General features: G+C 34.9%; 1 protein-coding gene across 1 annotated transcript; it reads left to right on the forward strand.

Moving 5' to 3' along the window:
• Positions 1–17378: 17378 nt before the first annotated feature.
• On the forward strand, positions 17379–20525 carry LOC113737614 (uncharacterized). The gene is made up of 3 exons (XM_027264815.1): positions 17379–18845; positions 19106–19393; positions 19752–20525. Exons 1-3 carry the CDS (start codon positions 17379–17381, stop codon positions 20523–20525), a joined length of 2529 nt encoding a protein of 842 aa, XP_027120616.1.
• Positions 20526–24851: the final 4326 nt, after the last annotated feature.

Consider the following 24851-nt stretch of genomic DNA (forward strand, 5'->3'; position numbering starts at 1 on the left):
AAAATGGAAAGAAAATAAACTTCAAGGTTGACTTCAATGCAACTAGCTACTATCATTTTATGGCTTTTGTTTGCTCTCTCTCTCTCTCTCTCTCTCTCTCTCTCTCTCTCTCTCTCTCTCTCTCTCTCTCTCTCTCTCTCTCTCTCTCTCTCTCTCTATATATATATATATATATATATATATATATATATATAAGTTTTTTACATCTTCTAAAATAAAAGTCTGCCAAGGCCGATAAATTGTCTTTTTCTCCTTTTGCCTTTCTCTTTTTGTTGATCACAATAAAAAATAATAATAATAATAAATGGAGACAAAAATATGAAATGTGATTGTTTCTTAACAACAATAATCAAGCTACTATAACATGTCGTAACAATAATAGGTAGGAGACTTAAACCTAAACAAAATAAATAAAGGTTTGGACATTTAATAAGATAAGAATAGACAGAAAAAATAGATATCCACATAAAAAATTTGATAGAATTGATTAGAGCCATGATAATAAATATTTCATCCCATTTCACCAGCATCCTAAAGGTACTTATTACAGGCAGAGAACCCTTAAAAGAATACAACTTTATGGAGTAGATGGAAGTTTTCATCCTCGATAGTATGTTGTAGGAAATGATAATCTATGCTTTGTGAGGAATGCTTCTATAAAAGCTGCACTACACTGTCTCATGCAGCCAACTCATGATCCATCAGAAAATTTTCTAATTTGTTGATCGAAGTGTCTGCAGAAAAATGTTTTCATGTTTTTAACGTATGATGAACTGGAACACCTGAGTTATCCATGGACTTGCTATTTTAGAAAGCTTGAACCATTGATCAAGGGCAAAAGAAATGAAAGAAATCATTGAGAAAAAAAAAATATCTATCATTATAACTGCCACTTCAAGGGCAAAAGTCAGAAATATACATCTATGCTTTAAGATTTCATCGTGTAACAAGACATCAAAGAAAGAAAGATTGAATGAAATAACCAAAAAAAAAAAAAAAAAAACAGAGTCTTAGACCCTCTCTATATGGTAAATACTACCAAAATATACTAGTGTTGGTTGCTCATTGTCCTTGCATGGCTGAACCGCTCTCTAAATACTTGCAGGCCATACTTTTAAGCTTAATGACCAGGTCCTCTAGGGCTAGGTCCAGAAGCCAATCTTTCAAGCCAATGCGACATCGTGTCTCTTGCTTTTGCATACACCGAAGGAAATGTATCCAAGTGATTGGCACTTGCGAAGTCTTCCTCTGCCAACAACCTCGCTGCATCCACATGAACTTGGCCCATGATGGCAACAAAGATGACAAAAACCAATACAAGAATCGCTGCTTTTCTACAATCCATCTTGAGCCCGAAAATCGACTAAAACCCGCAAAAATGTTAGCTCAATTCGAACGAAGAGGTGAAATTTAATAGCTGAAAATGTAGATGAATTGGTTGATTCTTGGTTTATTCTTGCTATAGATGTTAATTTGTTGCAGAAGTGTGGAGATGTTGGGGGTATTTATAATATGGGAGGTTGGAGTTGGTTTGGAGTCATTTTCGACACTTTGAACGAAGAGGGTTGAATGTGCCGCAATTTTCCAAACAGGGTTACGTGTTGACTAAGGAGATGTAAAATTGAAGCGGTCCTATTCGTGATTCAATTTGAGGGGCTGTACATGTAAAATTTTGAATGCCACGAGGGCTTGGAATTTTTGTTTGGGTCTCTTGGCTGTGCAGTTTGGAATCATTCAAATGCCTAAGATTACCACAGGATGGAATTTATTGCAACAGGGTTGGAGGCTACATACGAATGGTCGTGTACGACAACTGACACATGTAACAATGCTTCTATTAGGTTTGTCAACCGTACGTTTTACTACTATAAATTCTAGCTCCGTTGAATTCAAGAGTTTTTCAAAAATTAATTTTTCAAATACATTGCTATGTTTGGATTGATTATTTTTTTAAAATAAGTTTTTCAAATATAATGCTATAGTAATATACAATAATTCAAAAAACATTTCAATAATCTAATATATCAAATATTTCAAAAAAATTTTATAATAAAATTTTTTTCATATACACTGATATAGTAAAATTTTTCAAAAACACTCCCAAAACGGAGCCATACAAGATGTAAAGTAATAGCGGCATAATTTTTTCGTCTCCTTCCTGCTTCTTAAATCTTGCTTTTTTGTCATTAAAAAAAAAATCATTTATAGATTTTGTATATGGTGTTAAAAATGATGTATAAAAATGTGAATTAAATTTTAGAATTTGAGCTAGTTTTGAGAGTTAACCTTCGGAAATGGATGCTTTGGCAACAATTCTTGCCCCTCTTTTTGTTGCAAGGGTGTGGTTTTGGCAATGTAGCCAGTAGAATGGGTTAATAGAAAGTATCTGCTTGTGTCATGTTGATTAATTGAGTCCAAGGTTTGATGTTTTGAATGGACCAGCTGGGAGCTGCTTATTTTCTTGGTCTTGAGTCTTGAATGGACAAAGCACTTGTTAATAGAAGTGAATGGACTAAGTTTCTATTCGTTTTGGGCTATTCTCCGGCCGGACAGCACAAAAAACTTGATTCATAGTGAATTGATTGTTGTAAAAGGTATTCAGCTTGGCAATTAAAGTATTCAGCTTGACAAATTAAGTAAAAGGAAATTTGGTTACTAGTCATGATGGCTATGCTAGTCATGTGTTCAAAAAGGAAATTTGGTTACTAGTCATGTGTTCAAAAAGTCAATGTTTGACTTCCGGTATGTAATATTATTTTCTATAGCGAATGAGAAATTTCGTATAGTCATGTGTGTATGTGTCTATATGTGTGTGTATATATATATTAAATGATAAAGTTTATTCATATACCAATTACAAAATTAAAAATAAATATCTGCTACAATATTTAGATGTTTTCCTATAAATATTGCATGAAAAAAATATAAGATTACCCACCATATAAGCTCTTATTTTAAGCACATAAACGTGAAATATTTTGTATTTTTCAAAGTTTGGAGAAGGGAAAAAAAAATGTTATAAAGTGGAAAAAATGTGTTGAGAATGGTTTACTGTGGCTTAATTATTAAATGTTTGTCACTTCAATTTCAGAATATGATGTAGACGACTTTCTCGTTTAGACAAGAGAGTTTAAAATAATTGTTGAAGTTGAAAATATATATAAATATGAGTCCTTAAGCTCAGGCTTGAGTGATGATGTCATGGCGTCCGATTATATTTTCATTTTCACACCCCAGTGGACTGTTTCTTTTCCAAGGTCAGTTATGTGATGCTAAGTTTTGAATATAGGTGACAAACTAACCTATCTAAATAAATTTATCCATACCCGTCCATGAATAGATGGGTATAAATGGGTTACCCAATAATACCCATTTAATAGGTAATCCAATTAACTCATTTAGAATTGTCTTCCCCCCAAACCTTCTCTCTTCCCCCACCCATTTTTTTTTTCAAAATTTTCATTTTGTCATGATGTTAACTACTTTTGTTTCATTATTATTATTATTTGTTGGTTTTATCTTATTATATTATTTTCTCATAGTTTGTTAACTTGCTCATTTTTCAGTATTACCAATTTATGATAAGTTTTAGCCTCTTTTCTTATCTTTGTAAAATGAAATTTTAAATTTATATATGAAGAAAATGTTAGGAGTTCAAAATTTTTGGATTAAGTTTTTATATTAACTTTTATAGTATTTAGTTCAAATTTTTATATTCTTATTGTTTAATTATTAAATAATATGTAATTTTGCGACATCGAGTATAAATGAAAAAAAAATTGGTAATTAGGCTTATTGAGTATTATAAGTAAATATTTAAAACTAATGATGGGTACAAAGGATGGTATAAATTGATAACTTAGTTTGCAAAAAATGAATTTAAATGAATTTACAAAAGTTAAAATGAATGGGTTATAAATGGATAATTGGGCTACCCAATTCATTTTTTGACTTACTTATTTATACCTATCTAATTAAATGAGTATAAATGAGTTGATTCATTTATACTTATTACCCATTTTACCCAACCCAAACCCTCCCAAATCACCTATTTTGATACCTCCAAATAAACCCTTGTCGTGAGAGTCAAAATAGATTGTTCCAAAAACTCCTGATTGAGAGTACCCAAAAATCCCTAAATACCCAATACCTTGAGAACCCAAAATCTAAGACTGAAAATCACTTGTGACCTATTTTCCATCAAAATTCATTATTTCCATGATCATAAGAAATCATCAAACTAGATGATAAATCTTTTGAATGGGATAAAAAAAAAGTTGTGGAAGAAGAGGTAAATCTAGACGGTAAATCTTTAGTCAAGAAATGCCAGATTGATTGTTGGGGATATATACTCAAACTATGTACACTCAATTTTATAATCGGGTTAGTAATTGAAATTTTTTTTTTATAGGCATTCTTACAAAATGTTAGTTGCACAAAAATTTCTTTTCTGTGCAATTGTTCTTTATTTCTTTGCTCCTGTATATTGCTGTAAAAGAGACAAAACACAAGCAGCAAAAATGGCTATACCATTGTCTATGTGCATCATTCATTGGGGCGACCAAAATTCAAAATCATCTTAAGGAATTTTCAAGTCAGAAGACAACTACAATATATATATATATATATATATATATATATATATATATATATATATATATATCTTTGTTTTTCCTTCTTTACCGAAGAAAAGTTTATTGCTGGTTCTCAGGCTATATTGGGTGGACTTAATAGTCGATTAATCATGACCATTAACCTATTAGTATTTTTCTCTTTTGCTTTTGGGCCTCATTTATTTACCAAACCCAATTGCTAACGCCCAACTCAACGAAAAAGCAAGTGGTACTTTGGAGTGCTACCCTGTGTTCTACAATTTTATTTGTGTATGTTGTTGTCCATCTCTATTTTTTTGTGTGCTCATCTAGGCCTATCAACGGGCCGGGTCCAGGCCGAAATTCATTATTTCGGACCCGGGCCTGGCATATCATATTGAATCCGGATCTGATCCGTTTATCCGACGGGGCTTTTACTCTATATTCCGAATCTCGGATCCGGGTCAGGTGTACCTGAAAAAATCTATCAAACTTATAATTTCTAATAAAAATGAGAAAAAAATATATTTGTAAACTAATTTCTAACTAATAAAAAAAAACAAATAAGAAAAGAAATCAAATTGACTTTACTCAAATACATCAACCTAATCAAATTATATTGATAAATATATATATTTTAAATTATTAATCCATTTATATTCGGATTCGGGTCAAATACGGGGCAGAATACTATATTCCATATTCGACCCGTTTTTCTGTTTGACAAAATGGATGCGGATCCGGGTAACGGAATTAAATCACTACCCGTACTCGGAATAATTTGACGGATTCGGTCTGGATCCTGGTCTAGACTCGGACCGTTGACAAGCCTATGCTCATCCCATTACTACACAAAGAAAAGAACCTTTTTTCGGTTTAACATGATTTCTAGCAACAAATAACTGATGAGATTTTTTCTTTTTTTTACAGCCAAAGAAAATAATTATGATAAGAGTTCTTAGCATAGTCAAATGTGCAACACATAAAGCAACGATTAATGTGAAATGCATTCTCTCAATCATTTGCAATGTCAAGGAATTAAAGGACACTACATGGGGTAGAAAATGAACAAGGAAATATTAATGTATTAAAGTATTATGAAAGGGAGTTGAAAGCTTGTCTTGACAGACTAGGGATCGACCCTAATTACGACTTGCATTTTCTGCCTTTTTTTTCCAGAAGAACCATCTTTTTTGATGTGCTTTCCTTTTCAATGGGTAGTAAACGCTACCCATTCCTGCACGCTCGATGCAGTAGCACCATTTTTGCTTATTACCACACTTGTAGCAGAATTCGGTTCCACATCTACACAAGAAATTATTTCCTCAATGTGCGCAGAAAAAAAAATGGAATTACATTTGCAACAAAAAAAAAAAAGAATTTACACGCATATAAAAGATTTTTTATTAAACCATGCTAATATAAGTGGTGAAGAAAATCAATTGTTGAAAACCCATAATGGCTTCGACATAGACGATTAACTCTGACAAATCTTATGCTGAGAGAATAGCCCTTCAAGAAGAACTTTAAAATCAGTAATAATCGGTTCAAAGAAATTAACGGAACCGTCTTCAAAAAAATAAATAAATTACAAAGATGTAGGAAATAATGAAGTCGTTAAATTTCACGAATAAGAAGCAATTGAAGAAAAAATTTAGAATTCAAACCTGCATTTTATATGATCGCATCCGCTTTTGCGCTCAACAAAATACTTGCATTGGGGGCATTTTTTCCAGCCTTTCTGGTTTGCAAGATCAGTAAATAGTTTATCATTTTTGCGACCAATTTTTCTGCTTGAAATAAGGCTTAATAATCCCATGAAATCGTTAGTTCCAGCGGAAGTGGTTTCAATTGTTATGGAATAGATATGTTATTTTAATGAGGTAGGTAAAGTTTTGAAAAAGCAGTATAGACAGACAAAAAGAGGAAATTTTGTACCCAATTTCTACAGCCTATCTGTCAAATAAACTTAAATACAGCAATTGCCAGCCACTAATTGAGGCAATGTCATTTTCTGATGGGAAGTCCTATCATATCATATCACACAATGCTTTATCTTTTATTATGTACAATTATAAAAATTATGACTGGCTGTTCACCTATAATTTTGCTAAGTTGTTTAGGTAAGTTTTACTCGGACTCCTTTTACATTGGTCACATCAATAACTCTTTATTTATGTAATTTTCACAATTTAACAACCAGTTGATTCTCCATTGTAATAATCAATCAATCAGCTCTTTGGTATAGAAGAATAGATTTAATTTTATGCCTTTAACATGTGATCTAAATAGCACCTTGGGCAACGCGGAATCATTATTCAATTTCTATTTCTTTATGTTTACACTACTTTTAATTTGTTATGAATTTTTATCATAAACGACTTTTTCATTTGCTTTCAATTTTTTCATTGGACACCCGCTAAACAGACCCTTTTTTTTTTTTTTTTTTTTTTTGTAGAATTCTGCTCAAAAGCTACTACTTAATTTATCCTGAATTTATTTTCTTTTTCTCCCTCAAAAATCAATCTCCAAATTTCTTTTCTTTTTTGGTAATATCAAACATCAATCTCCAACTTTCTTTTCAAATTTTTTCCCTGAAAAGTCAATCTTCAAGTTTCCTGCTATAATCATGCTTTGTAACGTTACGGTAATTTAGAAAGCATCTCTCCTACAGTTAAGGTTATCTATATGAAGTTTCTCTTGCTTCACGGCTTATAAACTTCTTCTGCTATCTCAACTTTCCTAGTATACGCAGAAAACATGTATAGATTAGTATCGGGAGAATGCTATTTTTCCTTAACAAATAAGCATTTCTCTTTACTGGTGCAAAAAAAAAAAAATTTAAACCATATATTCTCAGAAAAAAAAAGAAAAGAAATTTACCATGTCTTAATTGAAAAAAGAAAATTAACATAAACAAAATCTTACTATGTCTATGACTTTACTTCATTTGGAGCTCTGAAGTTTACTTCCTTGTGATCTTTGTTATGGCTTGTATAATAAATCCATTAATGCTATATTTTGGCGGTATTCTCATATCATAGCCACGTGCTAGAGATAGTTGGAGAAGTTACAGCTCAACCGACTAGAGTAGCAAGTAGTTATTCTGTTATAGGAAGTGACTATAAGCTGGATAAATAAGCTACTTCCGTGTACTACTGATTGATTCGGAAAGATGAAATCAAAAGCCTTTCTCATTCTCCCTAATTTCTGACTTTTCTCTCTTCCCTAAACCCCACCTCAATTCTTTTCTTAATTCTGGAATCAAGTCATAACATTTGGTATCAGAGCTACTGATCCTCGGATTCAGTAGCTTTTGATTGCCCATCATGGCCGAAGGTACAAGATTCAAAGCTCTGGAGGAACAGATCAAACGGTAAGAAAACAAACTGCAGGAATTCATTGAAGATTCTCTTCTGAATAGGAAGCAGACCGATGAACGGTTGGAGACTATCACTGTAGAATTGAAGACCCTAGTAGCAACTGTGTCGACTCAATATGGCAATCTCATGCGAACCATCAATGGAGATAAGGGAATTTTGGGTCCCGGCAGTAACGCAGAGAAGTCTCCAAATCGATCGGGTAATCGGAACGTAATTTGGTTGGATGAGCCCCATCAAGAACGTGGAGTAAGGAAGAATTTTCATGGCCCTTTCCCTAAGGTGGAATTTCCTCTGTTCAGAGGGGAAAATCCTCGAGAATGGCTGAGGAAATGTATCAAATACTTTCAGATATATCATGTGGCAGAGGAACAATGGTTCGATATGATAGAAATGCATTTAGAGGATAAGGCAGATATATGGTTTCAAGGGTTCAAGATGGGTCTAAGTAAGCTTTCTTGGCCTGAGTTTGAAGAAGAATTCATAAAGAGATTTGGAGAAGTGGGACAAGATGATGCAGTAGAAGAGTTCAGTAAATTGCAGCAAACCTCCACCGTTTTAGCGTATCAGGAGAAATTCGAAGAGCTCAAAGCCAGAGTTTTGATCAAGACCCTAGGACTAACAGAACCTTTCTTTATCTCTTGCTTCTTGAGTGGGTTATCTGAAGAGCTCAAGATATACGTCAAAATGCACAAGCCTCGAACTCTGTCAGATGCCTTTGAGACAGCGAGAATGCAGGAAAAGGCCTTTGAAGCATTCATCAAGAAACAGAAGATGGCTTCCAAGAGTTTTGCTCTGCCTTCACCTAGAGTGAATCATGCTCTTGAAGGAGCCGAGAGTAGTAAAAGAGGGGGATCTCCTGTGTTCCAGAAAATATCCCCATCAGAATTGCAGTACAGAAAGACCAATCATCTATACTTCAAATGTGGGGATAGATATGGGCCCGGGCATGTATGTAGTAGGAAGGGGATTCACATGTTACTCGTTGATGATGAAGACAAAGGGAAATTGGAGGAATTAATCTTGACCGAAGGGGAAATGATAGAATATAGTGGGGCTAGTAGTCATAAAGATGTAGAATTTTCCATCCATTCTATGACTGGTGAACTGTTGCAGGGCACTATCAAACTGAAGGGGAAATTTAATGGGAAACCGCTCTCAATATTTTTGGATGGAGGAAGTTCTCACACTTTTGTTAAAGCTTCAGTGTTCGAGGAAAATCCTCAATTAGTAGTACCCAGGAAACCGTTCGCAGTCAAGGTGACTAATGGGCAGGTGCTACAGTGTAATAGCTGGGTTCCACGGATGACCTGGGAAATGCAGGGGCATACATTCACTCATGATGTATATGTGCTCGCAATTGAGCCGTATGATATGGTATTGGGGGTCGATTGGATGAGGGAGCACAGTCCTGTAACCTTTGATTTCAAGCATCTGCAATTCTCCTTTAATCAGGAAGGGCAGGAAGTGAAGCTACAAGGAGATTTGAGAGAGACAGACATCAAACTGAGGAAGGGAGAAACTATCCAAAAGTTTCTGAGACGGAAGAAGAAAGAAACTCTCCGCAGGCCCTGTGTTCTAGCAGTTGATACTCCTGAGGTAACATCTCACACTGATGACTCCATAAGTGCACTCCTGGCTGATTATACTGATGTGTTTGGAGAACCTTCCACCTTACCCCCTGTTAGACAGTTAGATCACAGGATACCCCTTAAGCCAGATTCTAAACCTTTCAAGTTGATTCCTTATAGATATCCCCATACTCAGAAGAATGAAATTGAAAAACAAGTTCACGAAATGCTAGTTAATGGCATTATTCAGCCTAGTCATAGCCCTTTCACTTCACCTGTCCTGCTAGTTAGAAAAAAAGATGAAACCTGGAGGTTTTGTATTGATTATAGACAGTTAAATGAAATCACCATTAAGGACAAATTTCCCATCCCTATCATTGATGATCTCTTGGACGAGCTCCATGGTTCCAAAGTATTTTCCAAAATTGATCTCAGATCTGGTTATCACCAGATCAGAATGCATTCCCATGATATACCCAAAACAGCCTTTCGAACTCACACTGGATTGTATGAATTCCTTGTTATGCCCATTTGGACTTACTAATGCCCCGACAACCTTTCAAGCACTCATGAATTCAATTTTTAGCCCTTTCCTCAGAAAATTCGTATTAGTCATCTTTGATGATATTTTAGTATATAGCCCAGATTTGGCTACCCATCTTATTCACTTTAAACAAGTTCTGAATACTCTCAGATATCATAAACTTTATGCCAAACTCTCCAAATGCACTTTTGGTCAGCCACAGGTTGAGTACTTGGGACACATTGTCACCGAGGATGGAGTAGTAACTGATCCTGCAAAGGTAGAGAGCATGGTATCCTGGCCACGACCTGATTCTGTCAAAGCATTAAGGGGTTTTCTTGGGTTGACCGGGTATTATCGAAGGTTTGTTAAGGGCTATGGGTTGATAGCTAAACCTTTGACCGATTTGTTAAGGAAAGATTCCTTTGAGTGGAGTACCGAATCGGAGAACGCTTTCTGCCAGTTGAAACGTGCCATGAGTTCTACTCCTGTATTAGCAATACCAGACTTTACTAAACCTTTCATCCTAGAGACTGATGCCAGCCAAAAAGCTCTAGGAGCTGTGTTGATGCAACAAGGAAAACCAATAGCATATATGAGTCAAGTACTAGCAAATAAAAATCTTGGGATGTCAATATATGAGAAGGAGTTGCTGTCCCTAATTGTTGCAGTGACGAAGTGGAGGCATTATTTGATGGGAGCACATTTTATCATTAAGACGGACCATGAAAGTCTCAAGTATCTGCTAGACCCGAGAATCACTACTCCCTTACAACAAAAATGGCTCTCTAAATTGATGGGAATAGATTATGAGATTCAATACAGGAGGGGAAGGGACAATATTGTTGCTGATGCCTTGTCAAGAAGGGGTGAAAATGAGCAAATTGAATTGAATGCAATATCAGTAGTGAGGCCTGCATGGCTTCAGGAAGTTACTCAGAGCTACAATGGAAATGCTAAAGCTAAGGAACTGTTGCTAAATCTGTCCACTAATAGAGTCTCTTCGACAGATTATACTTATGAGCATGGTATCATCAAGTTCAAGGGTAGAATTTTTGTGGGAAATGCTACTAATCTGAGGAGGAAGCTGATGGAATGCATGCATGATTATCTAGTTGGTGGTCATTCCGGTAATAGTGGCACCTATCATAGAATGAAGCTGTATTTTTACTAGCCAGGAATGAAAAGAGATATGGAACAAATGGTGTAGGCCTGTGATACTTGTAAAAGGAGTAAAGTAGAGTCAGGAAAATATCCGGGACTACTACAACCCTTACTAATACCTGAACAAGCGTGGCAGCATATTTACCTGGATTTTATAGAAGGACTTCCCAAATCTAAGGGGCATGATACCATTCTGGTGGTCATTGACAGATTCACCAAATATGGACATTTCATATCGCTTACTAGCAATTACACAGCTCAAGATGTAGCTCAGCTGTTCTTTGATCATGTTTACAGACTACATGGCCTACCTCTTAGCATAGTCTCAGATAGAGATAAGGTTTTTACCAGTGCTTTTTGGCAGGACTTATTCTCAAAAGTGGGTACCGAGTTATGCTTATCATCTGCTTACCATCCACAATCTGATAGACAGACAGAAAGATTGAATAGATGCTTAGAGACCTACCTAAGATGCATGACTTTCCAGCAGCCCACCAAATGGAGACAATGGTTGACTGCAGCTGAGTGGTGGTATAACACCAATTACTACTCGGCTTTACAAATGACTCCTTTCATGGCTCTTTATGGTTATCCTCCCCCCCAAATTAGCTTGTTGCCATCTGCAGAAAATCCTTCAATAGCTGCAAATTGGGTGAGGGGAAGACAAGATTGGGATAGACTGTTGAAGGAAAATGTGGAGGTAGCTCAGAATAGGATGAAGCAGAATGCAGATAAGCATAGGGTGTAGAGAAGTTTTGAAGTAGGAGATGAGATGTACTTGAAGCTTCAACCATACAGACAAAGCCCTATAGCACTTAGAAGAAATCTGAAGCTTTCATCCAAATACTATGGGCCTTTTAAAATTTTACAGAAGATTGGACCTGCAGCTTACAAACTGGAGTTACCAGCAGAGGCCCTCATTCATCCGGTATTCCATGTATCTATGTTGAAAAGGGCTGCTAAGGGTGTATCCGTGACTGGTACTTTGCCTCAAGTTATGGATGATGGCACTGTGAAAGTGGCCCCTCAAGCCATCTTGGATAGAAGAATGATAAAGAGAGGAAATTCTGTAGTCACTCAAGTACTGGTGCATTGGGTGAACATGTCTCCTGCAGAAGCAATGTGGGAAGATTGGACGGTACTCAAGGGACAATTCCCAGATTTAATCCTAGGGACTAGGATTCTTAAGGGGGGCCAATGTTATGGCTTGTATAATAAATCCATTAATGCTATATTTTGGCGGTATTCTCATATCATAGCCACATGCTAGAGATAGTTGGAGAAGTTACAGCTCAACCGACTAGAGTAGCAAGTAGTTATTCTGTTATAGGAAGTGACTAGAAGCTGGATAAATAAGCTACTTCCGTGTACTACTGATTGATTTGGAAAGATGAAATCAAAAGCCTTTCTCATTCTCCTTAATTTCTGACTTTTCTCTCTTCCCTAAACCCCACCTCAATTCTTTTCTTAATTCTGGAATCGGGTCATAACAATCTTCTATTATAATCAATCAACCGTAGCTCATATAGAACCTCCCTGATTTTTCACTCTGAAGCTCCTAACTTTTTATTCTTTTGGGTGAATTATCACTACAAGAAAATTGGTCATCAATGACAACTTTTCTCTGTGACGAAAAAAAGTTGTCACAAAAGTGGATCCTTTATTGACGACTTTCTAACTCGTCACAAACCTCTAATGGAAGCCAACTCATTTGTCACAACTCTAGTAAATTCCCACCAAGATTTAGCAAGAGCGCGGGAGTGTTTAGAACACACAATAGTGACGACATTAAGAACATCATCACTATTGCTTGGCCTATTTACGGACAACTTTTTGTTGTTGTCACTGATCACTAATAAAAAAAGTTATTAGTGACAACATTTTGTAGTGATGACAATAAGTCGTCACAAAAGGAGCTTCTTTAGTCACGATACCTAAAGTTGTCACAATTGCATCAAAGCAACTAAATGTTTAGTGACGACCCGTTATTTTCGTCACAAACTACACTGCAAGAAATATGGTCATTAGTGACAACATTTTTTAGTGACGACAAAAGTCGTCACAAAACGTGGTTGTTTAGTGACGACAAGGAAAGTTGTCATAATTGCTTAAAGCAACTAAGTCTTCAGTGACGATCTTGAAAAAGTTGTCACTAAAATGATCTATATAGTGATAACTTCTAATATCGTCACTGTCACTTTACCGATTCGGATTTAGTGACAAGAATTAATCGTCACTGTTTAAAGTAATTATTTCTAAGTCACTTTCATTAATTCTACTGTGCCACCCTAACTTTTGCGATTTAGCCCCAAATGTTGTAAAAAATTCCATTAATTCCATTATAATACCTTAACTTTTACAATTTAGCCTCATATGTAGTACACCGATTTCTTTAATTCTATTATTACTCCTTAACTTTTGTAATTTAACCCCATATGTAATTCACCAATTTCATTAATTCTACTATGGCACTCTAACTTTTACAATTTAACCCCCATATGTAATACACCAATTTTATTATTTCTATTATGGCATCCTAGCTTTTACAATTTAGCCCATATTTTTTTATTAGGAAATTGCGAATGGTATCTTGATAAACTATGCATAAATATTTTATAATTTTCTCAAACTTAAGTAATAATTTGTTATAAACTCTAAAGATATATCTTTCATTACAATAGTTATAAGGCAGGCAGGTCTTTTTATCAATGGAATAAGAAATTTGTACCAGATTTATCCTTTGTACTACATGCCAAGTAGTATTAGCAAAGGAATAACAAAGTACTACAAAGTAATTAACAAAATAACCTTCAGGGAGTGTAGTTTATGGGCAAATGAGCATTATCTTTTCAAAGTACCAACTTTTTATGGGTATTTTACTCTCAAACATATAATTTATGATAAATTTATAAATATTTGTAAGTAAAATTCAAAAAATGTTACACTGATTTCTTACAAAATGAAAACTGGCAGGTTATCTTTTCAACATAAATTAAATTTTTTTAAAAAAAGAAATGGCCCATAAAGTACCAACTCTTTGTGGGTTTCCTCCATTACATGAACAAATATTCTGCTCTTTATGGGCATTTCACTCTGAATCATTTAATTTATGTTAAATATATAAATGTTTGTAAGTAAAATTCAAAAAGTGTTGCACTAATATTTTTATGAAAGGGAAACTGGTAGGTTTTGTATTTAACATAAATTAAATATGTGAAAGTAAAAAACAAAAAAGAAATTACCCATAAATCTATGTCTTGCAAATCTATACTAGTAAAATAGTTTCAAACAAAATTAAACATTAAAATAAATTGTAATTTATACACATTAAAATATCTGTAATTTATACACATTTTGCAACTACTACTTTGTGTTTTCTCTGTAATGAATTTTTTAACTATTGAGAACTTAAGTTTTGTCTTGCAAATCTATACTAGTACAATAGTTTTAAACAAATTTAAACATTAAAATAAATGTTTGAAAAAGAACAAAAGTACATTTATCACTTGCAGTAATGTAACAAAATTTTCTCAACCATTATCAATATTTTCACAAAAGTATTAAAAACTAGCAATTGACAATATTAAAAACTAACAATTTAATTAGTGACGACTTTTCTTGTCATTATAATCTTGAATAAATTAGTGATAACATTATGTCATCACTAAATTTTCTTTGATTTTGACTTAACAATAATGTCTTATTAATAGCATTTGATTATTTTTAATGAAAGTCTGTTATAACCATAAAATTTGACTTTCGTTATTTTCAATTAATGATGTACTTTAGTGCTGCAATTATAAAAAATTGCAGGGCTAAAATATTTGCAAATTATAAAAGTATATTTTCACTTATATGTAATTAACAAATTTTGCCACCTATATTGATGAAAATTTGTGTTTTTGTACTAAAAAATAAAGAATAGTACTATAGCAATAAAATCTATACTTCAAACCAAATTAAAAAAAAAAAGCATGATGATTGGTCTCAAATGTTGGGAAAATGATTATTTTTATTGAAACTATGTTATAACCATATAATTTGAGTTTAATTATTTTCAATTACATGATGTTCTTTAGTGTTGCAATTATAAGAAATTAGTATAAAATATTAGCAAATTATAAAAGTACATTTTCAATTATATGAAATTAACAAATTTTGCCACCTATGTTGATGAAAATTTTTATTTTTTACTAAAAAATAAAGAATAATACTATAGCATTAAAATCTATGGTTCAAACCATATTACAAATCCAGAAAAAAACATGATTTTTGGTATCAAATGGAGGGAAAATGAGTGAAGTCAAAATTTTGATCAAATCATAGTGAAAGTGCCGCGCAACAAAAACAATATCCAAAGCAAAGCAGAGACCAAAGCATCGGAACACATTCTGAAAACAAAAGCAACGGAATACTTGGTCTGAGTTAAAGCAACGAAACACTTGAGCAACACAAACTTTCATCGAGCTGAAACAAACAAGCTTCTGCACTGAGCACAAAACAGAGCTTCCGCACAGCACCTGATACTTTCACCCACACAACAAATCCGTTCTCTGGCTTCTCACTAGCATCACCATGGCTGTCTAGCATTAAAGGGCAAGGTTTTCATTGGAAAGGTTCGTTTTTCTCTCTCCTATACATTTTCCCCAATTTTTCCAAATCCCTAATATTCTACAATATTTTTTACAAATTTCTGCCCAAAATCTTTTAGCAGCTCTTGATTATTAAATGCTATCATAGCTATGTTGTACTCGGAACTCCCCTCGCTCGACTCGATTCATCTAACCTATGGCTGATTTGTTTCAAATTCATTTCTGCAAGCGTGATTGGTCGTTGAGTTGGATGTCCGTTATTTCGAAAAGGAGTCCGCTTGATTGGTGCATCGATCAGGTTTGAGAAGCTGTCTATTCGAGTCTTAAACGTCTGTCAAATTGTTAGCCATGCTACTACATTTTCTTCTCTCCTTTTTTTTTCCAATCTTTTGGCCCCTCTATTTATGTCGAGGAGCACAGGGGAGCTTTAAATTGTTGAGGCTTCAATTTGGCTTTTCATTTTTCACATCGAGGTAGATTTTAGCGTAAGCACAACGTAACCACCGACCGACAAGTCACTATGGGGCATCTATAACTGAAAACCGTTTACTTGTTTACTGTGACGATTTATTCTTTCTGGACATTGGGCAGGGTATGTAAAAGCAACCCAAATGAATGCAAAGGTTGTGTTGCAAAAACCAGTAGTTTGTAGGCTTTCTTTTCTTTCTGGAAATTCGATTTTGGAGTCTTTTTTTTTTTGGAGTCTGATTTAGAGAACAATAAACAAAGGAACGGACAATTAGAGATGGTCATTACCATAACGGTTTTGTTTTTTATGTCCTCCACCGTGAAGTGTGGACGGTATGGTTGAAAGTCTTGCCAACCGGCAAAGGACGTCATACTGACGACCACCTAGTCTCGCTCTCTCTCTCTCTCTCTAGAATTAAATCTGAAGACTTAATTCCTACCACTAATTATACAAGACATTAGTGGCTTACCATATAATTGGGGATATTCTTGATAAACAGGGTTGGTGACAAAAGCACTGGACGTTTTCTCCCAGTTGCATTTCAGACCAGATATAAGGAGGTTCTTGTAAAGGCACATACTGCTGCATCTGGAGCGGTGCTAAGATTGGAAATAGCTCCTGTTCTTGGTAGGAAAAGGAAACCAATTGAGTGGTCTGAGTTTCAGGTACTGTTCCTTCATACCATTATTCAGGCTTGAAATTTATATTTGTGCTTTACTCTTCTATTATTTCTACGTTGGGCATCTTCCCTTTACAAATATATGATGCCTGATCCTATGTTTTTTGAACATGTAGTGTGCTGTTAGCTAGCAAAATCAGCCTATGAAATTGATTATTCATGTTATGGCTTTATCTTTTGATTGCCAAACTTTTGCATGTATACTGTGGCTGCAGATTCTATTTAGTTTGTTGCCTTACTAATGCATTTGTACTTGAGATGGTTCATTTTTGCTAAAAATGTGTTATACACCTTGGATCCCATTGCTGGTATTTGAGGAGTTTAAATTTAGTTCATATTACATTGCATTTGTTTTCTATATAATGTGGCGGTCATATTCTTTATGGTAGGATAAAGGGCTGCAGCAATATGGATAGGAGTTGGATGTCTATTAAGAACTACCTAGACCCCAAGTATTTAGATGGAGTTGATGAATTTATTAAGTTTGCTTTTCTAGGCAAGGATCCTAATTGTAAACTGCCATGTCCTTGCAAAGTATGCAATAATTTTGAGGATCAAACTAAGGAAGTCATGGCCAATCACTTGTGTCGAGGAATTGTTGATAGTTATACTAGGTGGATATTTCATGGCGAAGGGTTTGAATCTGATGATGAGAATGATGACATAGAAATAAATGACAACGATAGTGACTTTGACAGTATGGAGAAGCTGTTAAATGATGTAGGAGTTGCTAACTTTGATGAGAGTTGGAGACATTCACCGGAACTTGATACGGGTGCTTGTACCGAGAAAGAAGGAGAAGCAAGTAGGTTTCTCAGATTATTATCAGAGGCTGAAAAATCTCTATACCCGGGCTGTGAAAAGTATTCAAAACTCTTGTTTATTGTCCATATCCTCCACTTGAAAACAATGAATCGGTGGACTTGTAAATCTACTGATATGGTGCTGAAGTTCTTGCATCAAGTATTTCCTACAGCTTTGATTCCCAGTTCATATTACCAGGTAAAAAATTTCATCCGTGAGTTGGGGCTGAAGTGTGAAAAGATCCACGTTTGTGAAAATGATTGCGCACTTTTTTGGAATGAAAATAAAGGCCTTGATCATTGTCCAAATGAAAAATGTAAAGCACCGCGGTATAAATCTCCAAATTCCAAAATACCTAGAAAGGTGTTGCATTATTTTCCATTACAACCAAGGCTGCAAAGACTATTTGTGAACAAAGAGATTGCTCGGGATATGAGGTGGCATAAGGAGAGACGTGTAGATAATGAGAACATGATGCGACACCCTGCTGATTCATTAGCTTGGAAAGATTTTGATAGAAATCACAAGTCCTTCGCTGAAAATCCTAGAAATGTGAGGCTAGGACTTGCTAGTGATGGTTTTAATCCTTTTGGAACCATGAGCAATTCATACAGTATATGGCCTGTTATCCTTGTTCCTTACAATCTACCTCCTTGGAAATGCTTAAAAGATCCATTTTTTTTCCTATCAATGATTATTCCTGGTCCCAAAGCACCTGGAAATGACATTGACATATTCTTTAGACCACTAGTTGATGAGTTAAAAGAGTTATTTGCCACTGGTGTGGAGACATATGATGCCTTCAGGGAGGAGAAGTTTATGTTACGTGCAGCACTTTTGTGGACAATAAACGATTTTCCAGCATATGGCTATTTGTCGGGATGGAGTACAAAAGGGTACAAGGCATGTCCTGTGTGCTTAGATGAGACGACTAGTCTATATCTTAATAATGGTCACAAATGTTGTTACATGGACATCGCCGTTTTCTGCCTATTGATCATAAATGGCGTCGAGAAAAAAAGCAATTTAATGGAGAAAGAGAACATAGACAGCCTCCTAGGACCCTATCAGGTGAGGAAGTCCTCCAACAACTTCTTCGTATTGAGCAAGTTGAGTTTGGCAAGGCACCTGATTTGCTGCAACAGAAGAAAAGAAAACACGTGCAGAACAGTTCAAATTGGAAGAAGATGAGCATATTCTTTGAACTTCCATATTGGAGTACCAATAAAATTAGACATAATTTGGATATTATGCACATTGTCAAGAATGTATGTGAATCTTTGGGAGGTACATTAATGAATATCTCTTCGAGAACTAAGGACACATGGCAGGCTAGGGAGGATTTAAAAGAAATGGGATTAAGGGAAGAGTTGCATCTACAACTGGGAGGTGGCGCATCTAAAGTTATGCCACCTGCATGTTACACTTTATCACGCCTAGAGAAAAAGAATTTCTGCCAGTTTTTGAGCACTATCAATTTCCCGGATGGCTTTGCTTCAAACATTCCTCGGTGTGTGAAGACCAAGGAGTGTCAACTTTTAGGAATGAAGAGTCATGACTACTATGTGTTCATACAACGACTTCTTCCACTAGCAACTAGAGGAATGCTGTCAAAAGATGTATCTCAGATTTTAGTAGAGATCAGCAATTTTTTTCGAAAAATTTGTTCTCGAACTCTCTATCTAGATGAGCTGGAAATGCAGGGAAAAAATATGCCGTGTTCTATAATATGTTCTTCATTGCTTGTAATTAAAGTCATTTGATAGAATATGTAACTACTTCTACTACTACAAATTTAGGGAGCATAGACAAATTCTTGAAAAGTAAAATTTATCGAGCGTACAACAAAGGCTAGACTCGGAGTTTCCAAAGTGGTTTGAAGAACGTGTAAGTATTGGAAGAGATGTTAAAAACTTGTCAATTTCCTTTCCTTTTTATTTTAGTAAACTATTAAAGAATCTGGTATGGCTGATGTAGGTCATGTATACACATGCACGTGGAGAATGTACTGATGAATTGTTGTCCTTGGCTAGAGGACCTGATTTTCGAGTCAATACATTTGCTGGCTGTAATGTGAATGGATTTAGATTCCACATTAAGGCTCGGGAACGAGAAAGAAAGACACAAAATAGTGGAGTTATGGTAAAGGGGGAGCATGCTGATAAAGAAACATACTTCTATGGTATAATTACTGATATAGTTGAGGTTGAATACTCATTTACTCAAAATCGAGTAGTTGTGTTTAAATGTGATTGGTGGGACTTGAGAAATAATTCGGGAATCAAAGTAGACAAGCAGAGCAATATCACTAGCATCAACATGTCAAAAACATGGTACTCAGACCAACCTTTTATATTAGCATCCCAAGCTGAACAAGTTTTCTATCTTCAAGATACGAAGCTTGGAGGTAATTGGCATGTTGTAGAGTTAGTTAGTCCACGCTCATCTTATGATGTTCCTGAGAAGCATGAAGATGATTTGGTTGATAACGAAGAGGCTTACCAAGAAGAGTATCATGAAGATTTGATTGGTGTACAAGAAAATCTTGAGTTGGTCAGTTTGAAGAGAGGAGATGTGCAAACTGAAGAAAGGATAGAGGCTGGTGCTATGTTTTTTATAGAATTGTCAGCTAGCCGTGCAAGGCAATTGGATGATAATTTTATTGATAATGATGAGGAAATTGAGCAACAATTCAATTCTGAGGATGAAAATGAACAATTTGTACAAATTGATGACTATGAATCAGATTAAACAATGTTGTTCATTGAATTTCTTAATCAAATTTTTTCTTGTATTTTTTCTGTAGTTTATGATATGTTGTCATGGCTGCTTGTGTTGTTTACGATTTTGGTGGTGCTTGCGTTATATGATTATGTAGATAGATGGCTGGATCGGGGAAAAAGGGAAAATTTACTTTACGACAAAGTCGGGATGCTGGGCGAGGAATTGTGGAGCAAACTGAAGAAAATGTATGCTATCAGGTAAAGAAACAATAGAGTCATTTCCAGATATTTTCTTTTTTCCTAAACTAGCAATTATCATCCTAAACTAGTTACTATTGATAAGCGCATTCTTATGTTATTGTAGCAAGCTAGTGAACCAAAAAATAGTGCAATTCCCAAGACAAGCAATGTCACTGAACCTGTATTAACAAAAAAGTCTTCTAGGATCCGTCTATTTGATGAATCTGAGGTTAGTTATTATTTTTTTCAATCTGCCATTTAGATAAACTGGTTTATGACAAAGCAATTGATTCAACTTTTACATGTCGCTGTATAATGGTGGCTTAAATTGCTGGATTATAGATTCCTAGTGCATCCTCTGCTAGAGAAAATGCTACAAGAAATTCAGGTATACAAGCTGAGAGTAGACAGATTGCTGCAAAATCTTCAGGCAATGGAATGACATCACAAGAAGCTGCTGGGGATGCAAACTGATGGAACTCCTACTTTACAGCATGTTGGATCTAATCAAGCTATTGGTTGTGAAAGCAATGAAACTGAAAGTATGCAAGACCTTGAGTCAAACGGTTCAGGTATGTCACTTTTACGTGTAATTCTACTCTAATTAACTAATTACTTCCATAGCTGCTATTGTTAGCACTTATGGTCTTGTTTACTTTGTATCTACTAGACCAAGTGACGTTAAAAAGAAAAAGAGGATATACGCGTAATATTGCACTATCAAATGAAAGGAAAGCTGGAAAAAAGGTGAACATTACTGTTTCTGAAATAAGTGGAAGACTAGTTGGAGAAGGTGCTCAGCGATACATTTCAGAGGTAAGCTGCGTTATTCAAAAGTATGGCAAGTGGAAAGCGCCTAAATAGGGCAAGCTTCCTAAAGATGATAGAGATCAACTGCTAAGAATTACTAATGTAAGAATCTGCTATCATAGTATTTTTTGGTTTTCTAGACGCAATTTAAATTAGTCCATTAATTTTTTCTGATTTTGATATGTCCTTCTATTTTTAATTTAGAATAGTTTCACTTATGATGGAGGAGAGCATGTGAAACCAGCTTTAATTAAGCAATTAAATTCACAGTATAGAAGTCGACGTTATAATTTTCACATGCTATTCAAAAAATGTGGCTCCAAGGAGGAAGCTCTTGCACGTCGACCAGAATATGTGGAAGAATCAAATTGGATTTACCTTTGCGATTACTATTGTAGTCCAGAATTCAAGGTATGTGTAGCACATACTTGTTAATTTGCTATATACTTTGCCAATGTCTTTTTTTTTTTATCTAGATCTGAGATAGAATTGACAATTGTAGGCCTTAAGTGAGCGAAATAAGCTGAACAGATCAAAGCAGCAAACTGCCCATACAATTGGAACAAAATCATTTTTACGTCATAAGGATGACCGGGTCAGTAAACGTGTAAAGTAGTTCATTTATGATGTGTGGTTGGGTTATTTAACCTGTTTTGCTAATAGGAAGCTAAGGAGGGAAGGACAGTTGGACCAATTGAACTTTATAACATGACACATTTTAGTCGAAAGAAGAATGCTATGGTTGACGAGACATCAGCTGAAAAACTGGTAAGAAAAATATCACTTTCAACTGAATACCAATGCTTCATGTCTCTTATGCATATATCAATAATAGCAAACCTGTGATTGTAGAGCCAAATGAAGGAGTTACAGCTAGAAGCTCAATCTAGTGGTGTAAATCGAACCGAAGAAGACATCTGTATTGAGGTGACTGGGCATATAACTAGATATGTACGTGGTCGTGGCCCTTCCAAGGCTAGTTTAATTACACAAAAACTTGCAGAGATAGAAGAATTCAAGAAAAGGGCAGAACAAGCTGAGAAACGATCAGTTGAATTGGAAGTTCAAGTCCAATCTCAACAGCAGCTGATGCAAAGGCTTGAGAATCAACAAGCTGAAATGCAAAACCAACAGCTTGAAATGCAGGAACTCCTTAAGGCTTTTCGAGCAGAATTGCAGTCCAAGAACCAAGGCAATGGAAATGCATCTGGTAGTAATAGCTGGTAATGCATCCTTCTCATTCGAATAATTGAATTACAATACTAATGTGAACTGTTGCTATTCTGATCCTTTAACTTATTGATTTTGGGGCTGATGTTATGCATCATTGTGGACTGTTTTTGATAATAGCATTTTTTGGGGCTGATGTGATCTGTTTTTGGGTAACTTGTGGTCACTGTAGACTGTTTTTTGGTAATAGCTGGTAATAGTATTTTTTAGGGCTGATGTTATGCATCATTGTGGACTATTTTTTGTTATAGTTGTGTAGTTTATGGTTATGGTTATGGCTGATCTATAGTTTTTGGTAACTTGTGGTCACTGTGGACTGTTTTTTGGTAATAGCTGGTAATAGCATTTTTTGGGGCTGATGTTATGCATCATTGTGGACTGTTTTTTGTTATGGTTGTGTAGTTTATGGTTATGGTTATGGCTGATGTGTAGTTTTTGGTAACTTGTGGTCATTGTGGACTGTTTTTTGGTAATAGCTGGTAATAACATTTTTTGGGGCTGATGTTATCCATCATTGTGGACTATTTTTTGTTGTGGTTGTGTAGTTTATGGTTATGGTTATGGGGCTGATGGTTGTGTAATAACATTTTTTGGGGCTGATGTTATGCATCATTGTTATCTGAACTTATTCTTTGGAAAATATCTAGGTATCATGTACATAGTGCTGTTAGTTAATCAATAGAGAGGTAAAAATCTGATTGTTCATCTGCAATACTATATTATTTCCAAGTACAAGCGACAGACGATGCATGGATAGCAATCTTCTTTTTGCCTATGTAGTGACTTGAAAGAAATGAATATAATGCAAAGGGGGCGTTTGTGAACTTTGATTGGTTTCACCTGTTTAGATGGCCTTCACTTTCACATTGTGAGGCAAATAACTCATTCTCTTTGCACAGTTTAATCCTACAGAGATATCGTTTCCTTCATGATTTATGAAGCATAAACTCCTAAAATCAAAGAGGGCTAGTACCTCCTGTATTCACACCTCGTACAATAAGTTGCTTTCTGTGTTTTAATATATAAACAACCAAAAGCATAAAGATTAAACAATAATTACTGTGGGAGTCCAATTTAATTGTTCAATAAGTTGAGCTATTTAAAGAAGAAGAAAGAAAATAAAAAAAAAACTGTTTTAGAGAGCTCTTTAGTTGAGCTTATGCAGTGTTGTATTTGTATAGATTGGACTGTGATTTCTAACTTCTTGCTGGTGTTGTAATATGTGGGCCCAAATTATATGAGGTTCTTAATGAATTGTAATTTTTGTCTTAATAATCTAAGTCTCATTACTTGTTCTTTATTATTGTACTTCTCCCCTTACCAACTTCTTTTACTCTTTTATGACAGATAAATACTATTCATACTAGCTTTTGGAAGATATCTATGGTTATGGTTGAAGAATGTTGAAAACAAAATTGCCTTTTGCTCATGGAGTGGTTCATTTAGATGTTCTTCAATTTCTTAAACTGTGATTGCTTTTGTAAATGTACCTTATGTACAAGTGATATTTTGGACAAATGTTATTTTTGTAGGCATTAGTTGGGTAATGTACACTTGAATTTGGCATTTGAGAATGCTATATTATTACCATGTAATCTAATGCAAATACTTTTGGTTATCAATTGTTCATATTTATTTGTATGATTTGTTTAAAATCAATGATTTAGCAATGATTATAGGCCAAATTATGACTATTAAGCTATTGAGAAATTATCTAATGACAAAAAAAAGTTGTCATAAAATAGAAAATAAAAACTCCTTGTCACAACAGAGACTGTCACTAAATCTAAGCTACATTTGTGACGACAATTGTTGTCAGTAAAATAGTTATATACAATGGTTTTCGGTGCTTTTTAGTGACGACCTTAAGTACAGCATTTTTGACAAAAGGTCAATTCGTCAATAAAACACTTCCAGATTGTTGTCACTAATGACAACTATTTAGTGATGACATTTCAGGTCGTCACTAAATAGTTGTCATTAATGACGACAATCTGGAAGTGTTTTATTGACGACTTGATCTTTTGTCAAAAATGCTCTACTTAAAGTCGTCACTAATGAGAACTATTTAGTG

This window comes from Coffea arabica, chromosome 3c, assembly GCF_036785885.1.
Source record: "Coffea arabica cultivar ET-39 chromosome 3c, Coffea Arabica ET-39 HiFi, whole genome shotgun sequence".
Classification (NCBI taxonomy): domain Eukaryota; kingdom Viridiplantae; phylum Streptophyta; class Magnoliopsida; order Gentianales; family Rubiaceae; genus Coffea; species Coffea arabica.

What these genes read in the sequence shown, in the direction of transcription:
- LOC113737614 (XM_027264815.1), top strand. Translation starts at nt 17,379, where the DNA reads ATGGATAGGAGTTGGATGTCTATTAAGAACTACCTAGACCCCAAGTAT. An exon ending in GCCTCCTAGGACCCTATCAG is followed by an intron (nt 18,846 to 19,105) that starts GTGAGGAAGTCC and finishes GACACATGGCAG; the next exon opens with GCTAGGGAGGATTTAAAAGA. An exon ending in GAGGAATGCTGTCAAAAGAT is followed by an intron (nt 19,394 to 19,751) that starts GTATCTCAGATT and finishes TGGCTGATGTAG; the next exon opens with GTCATGTATACACATGCACG.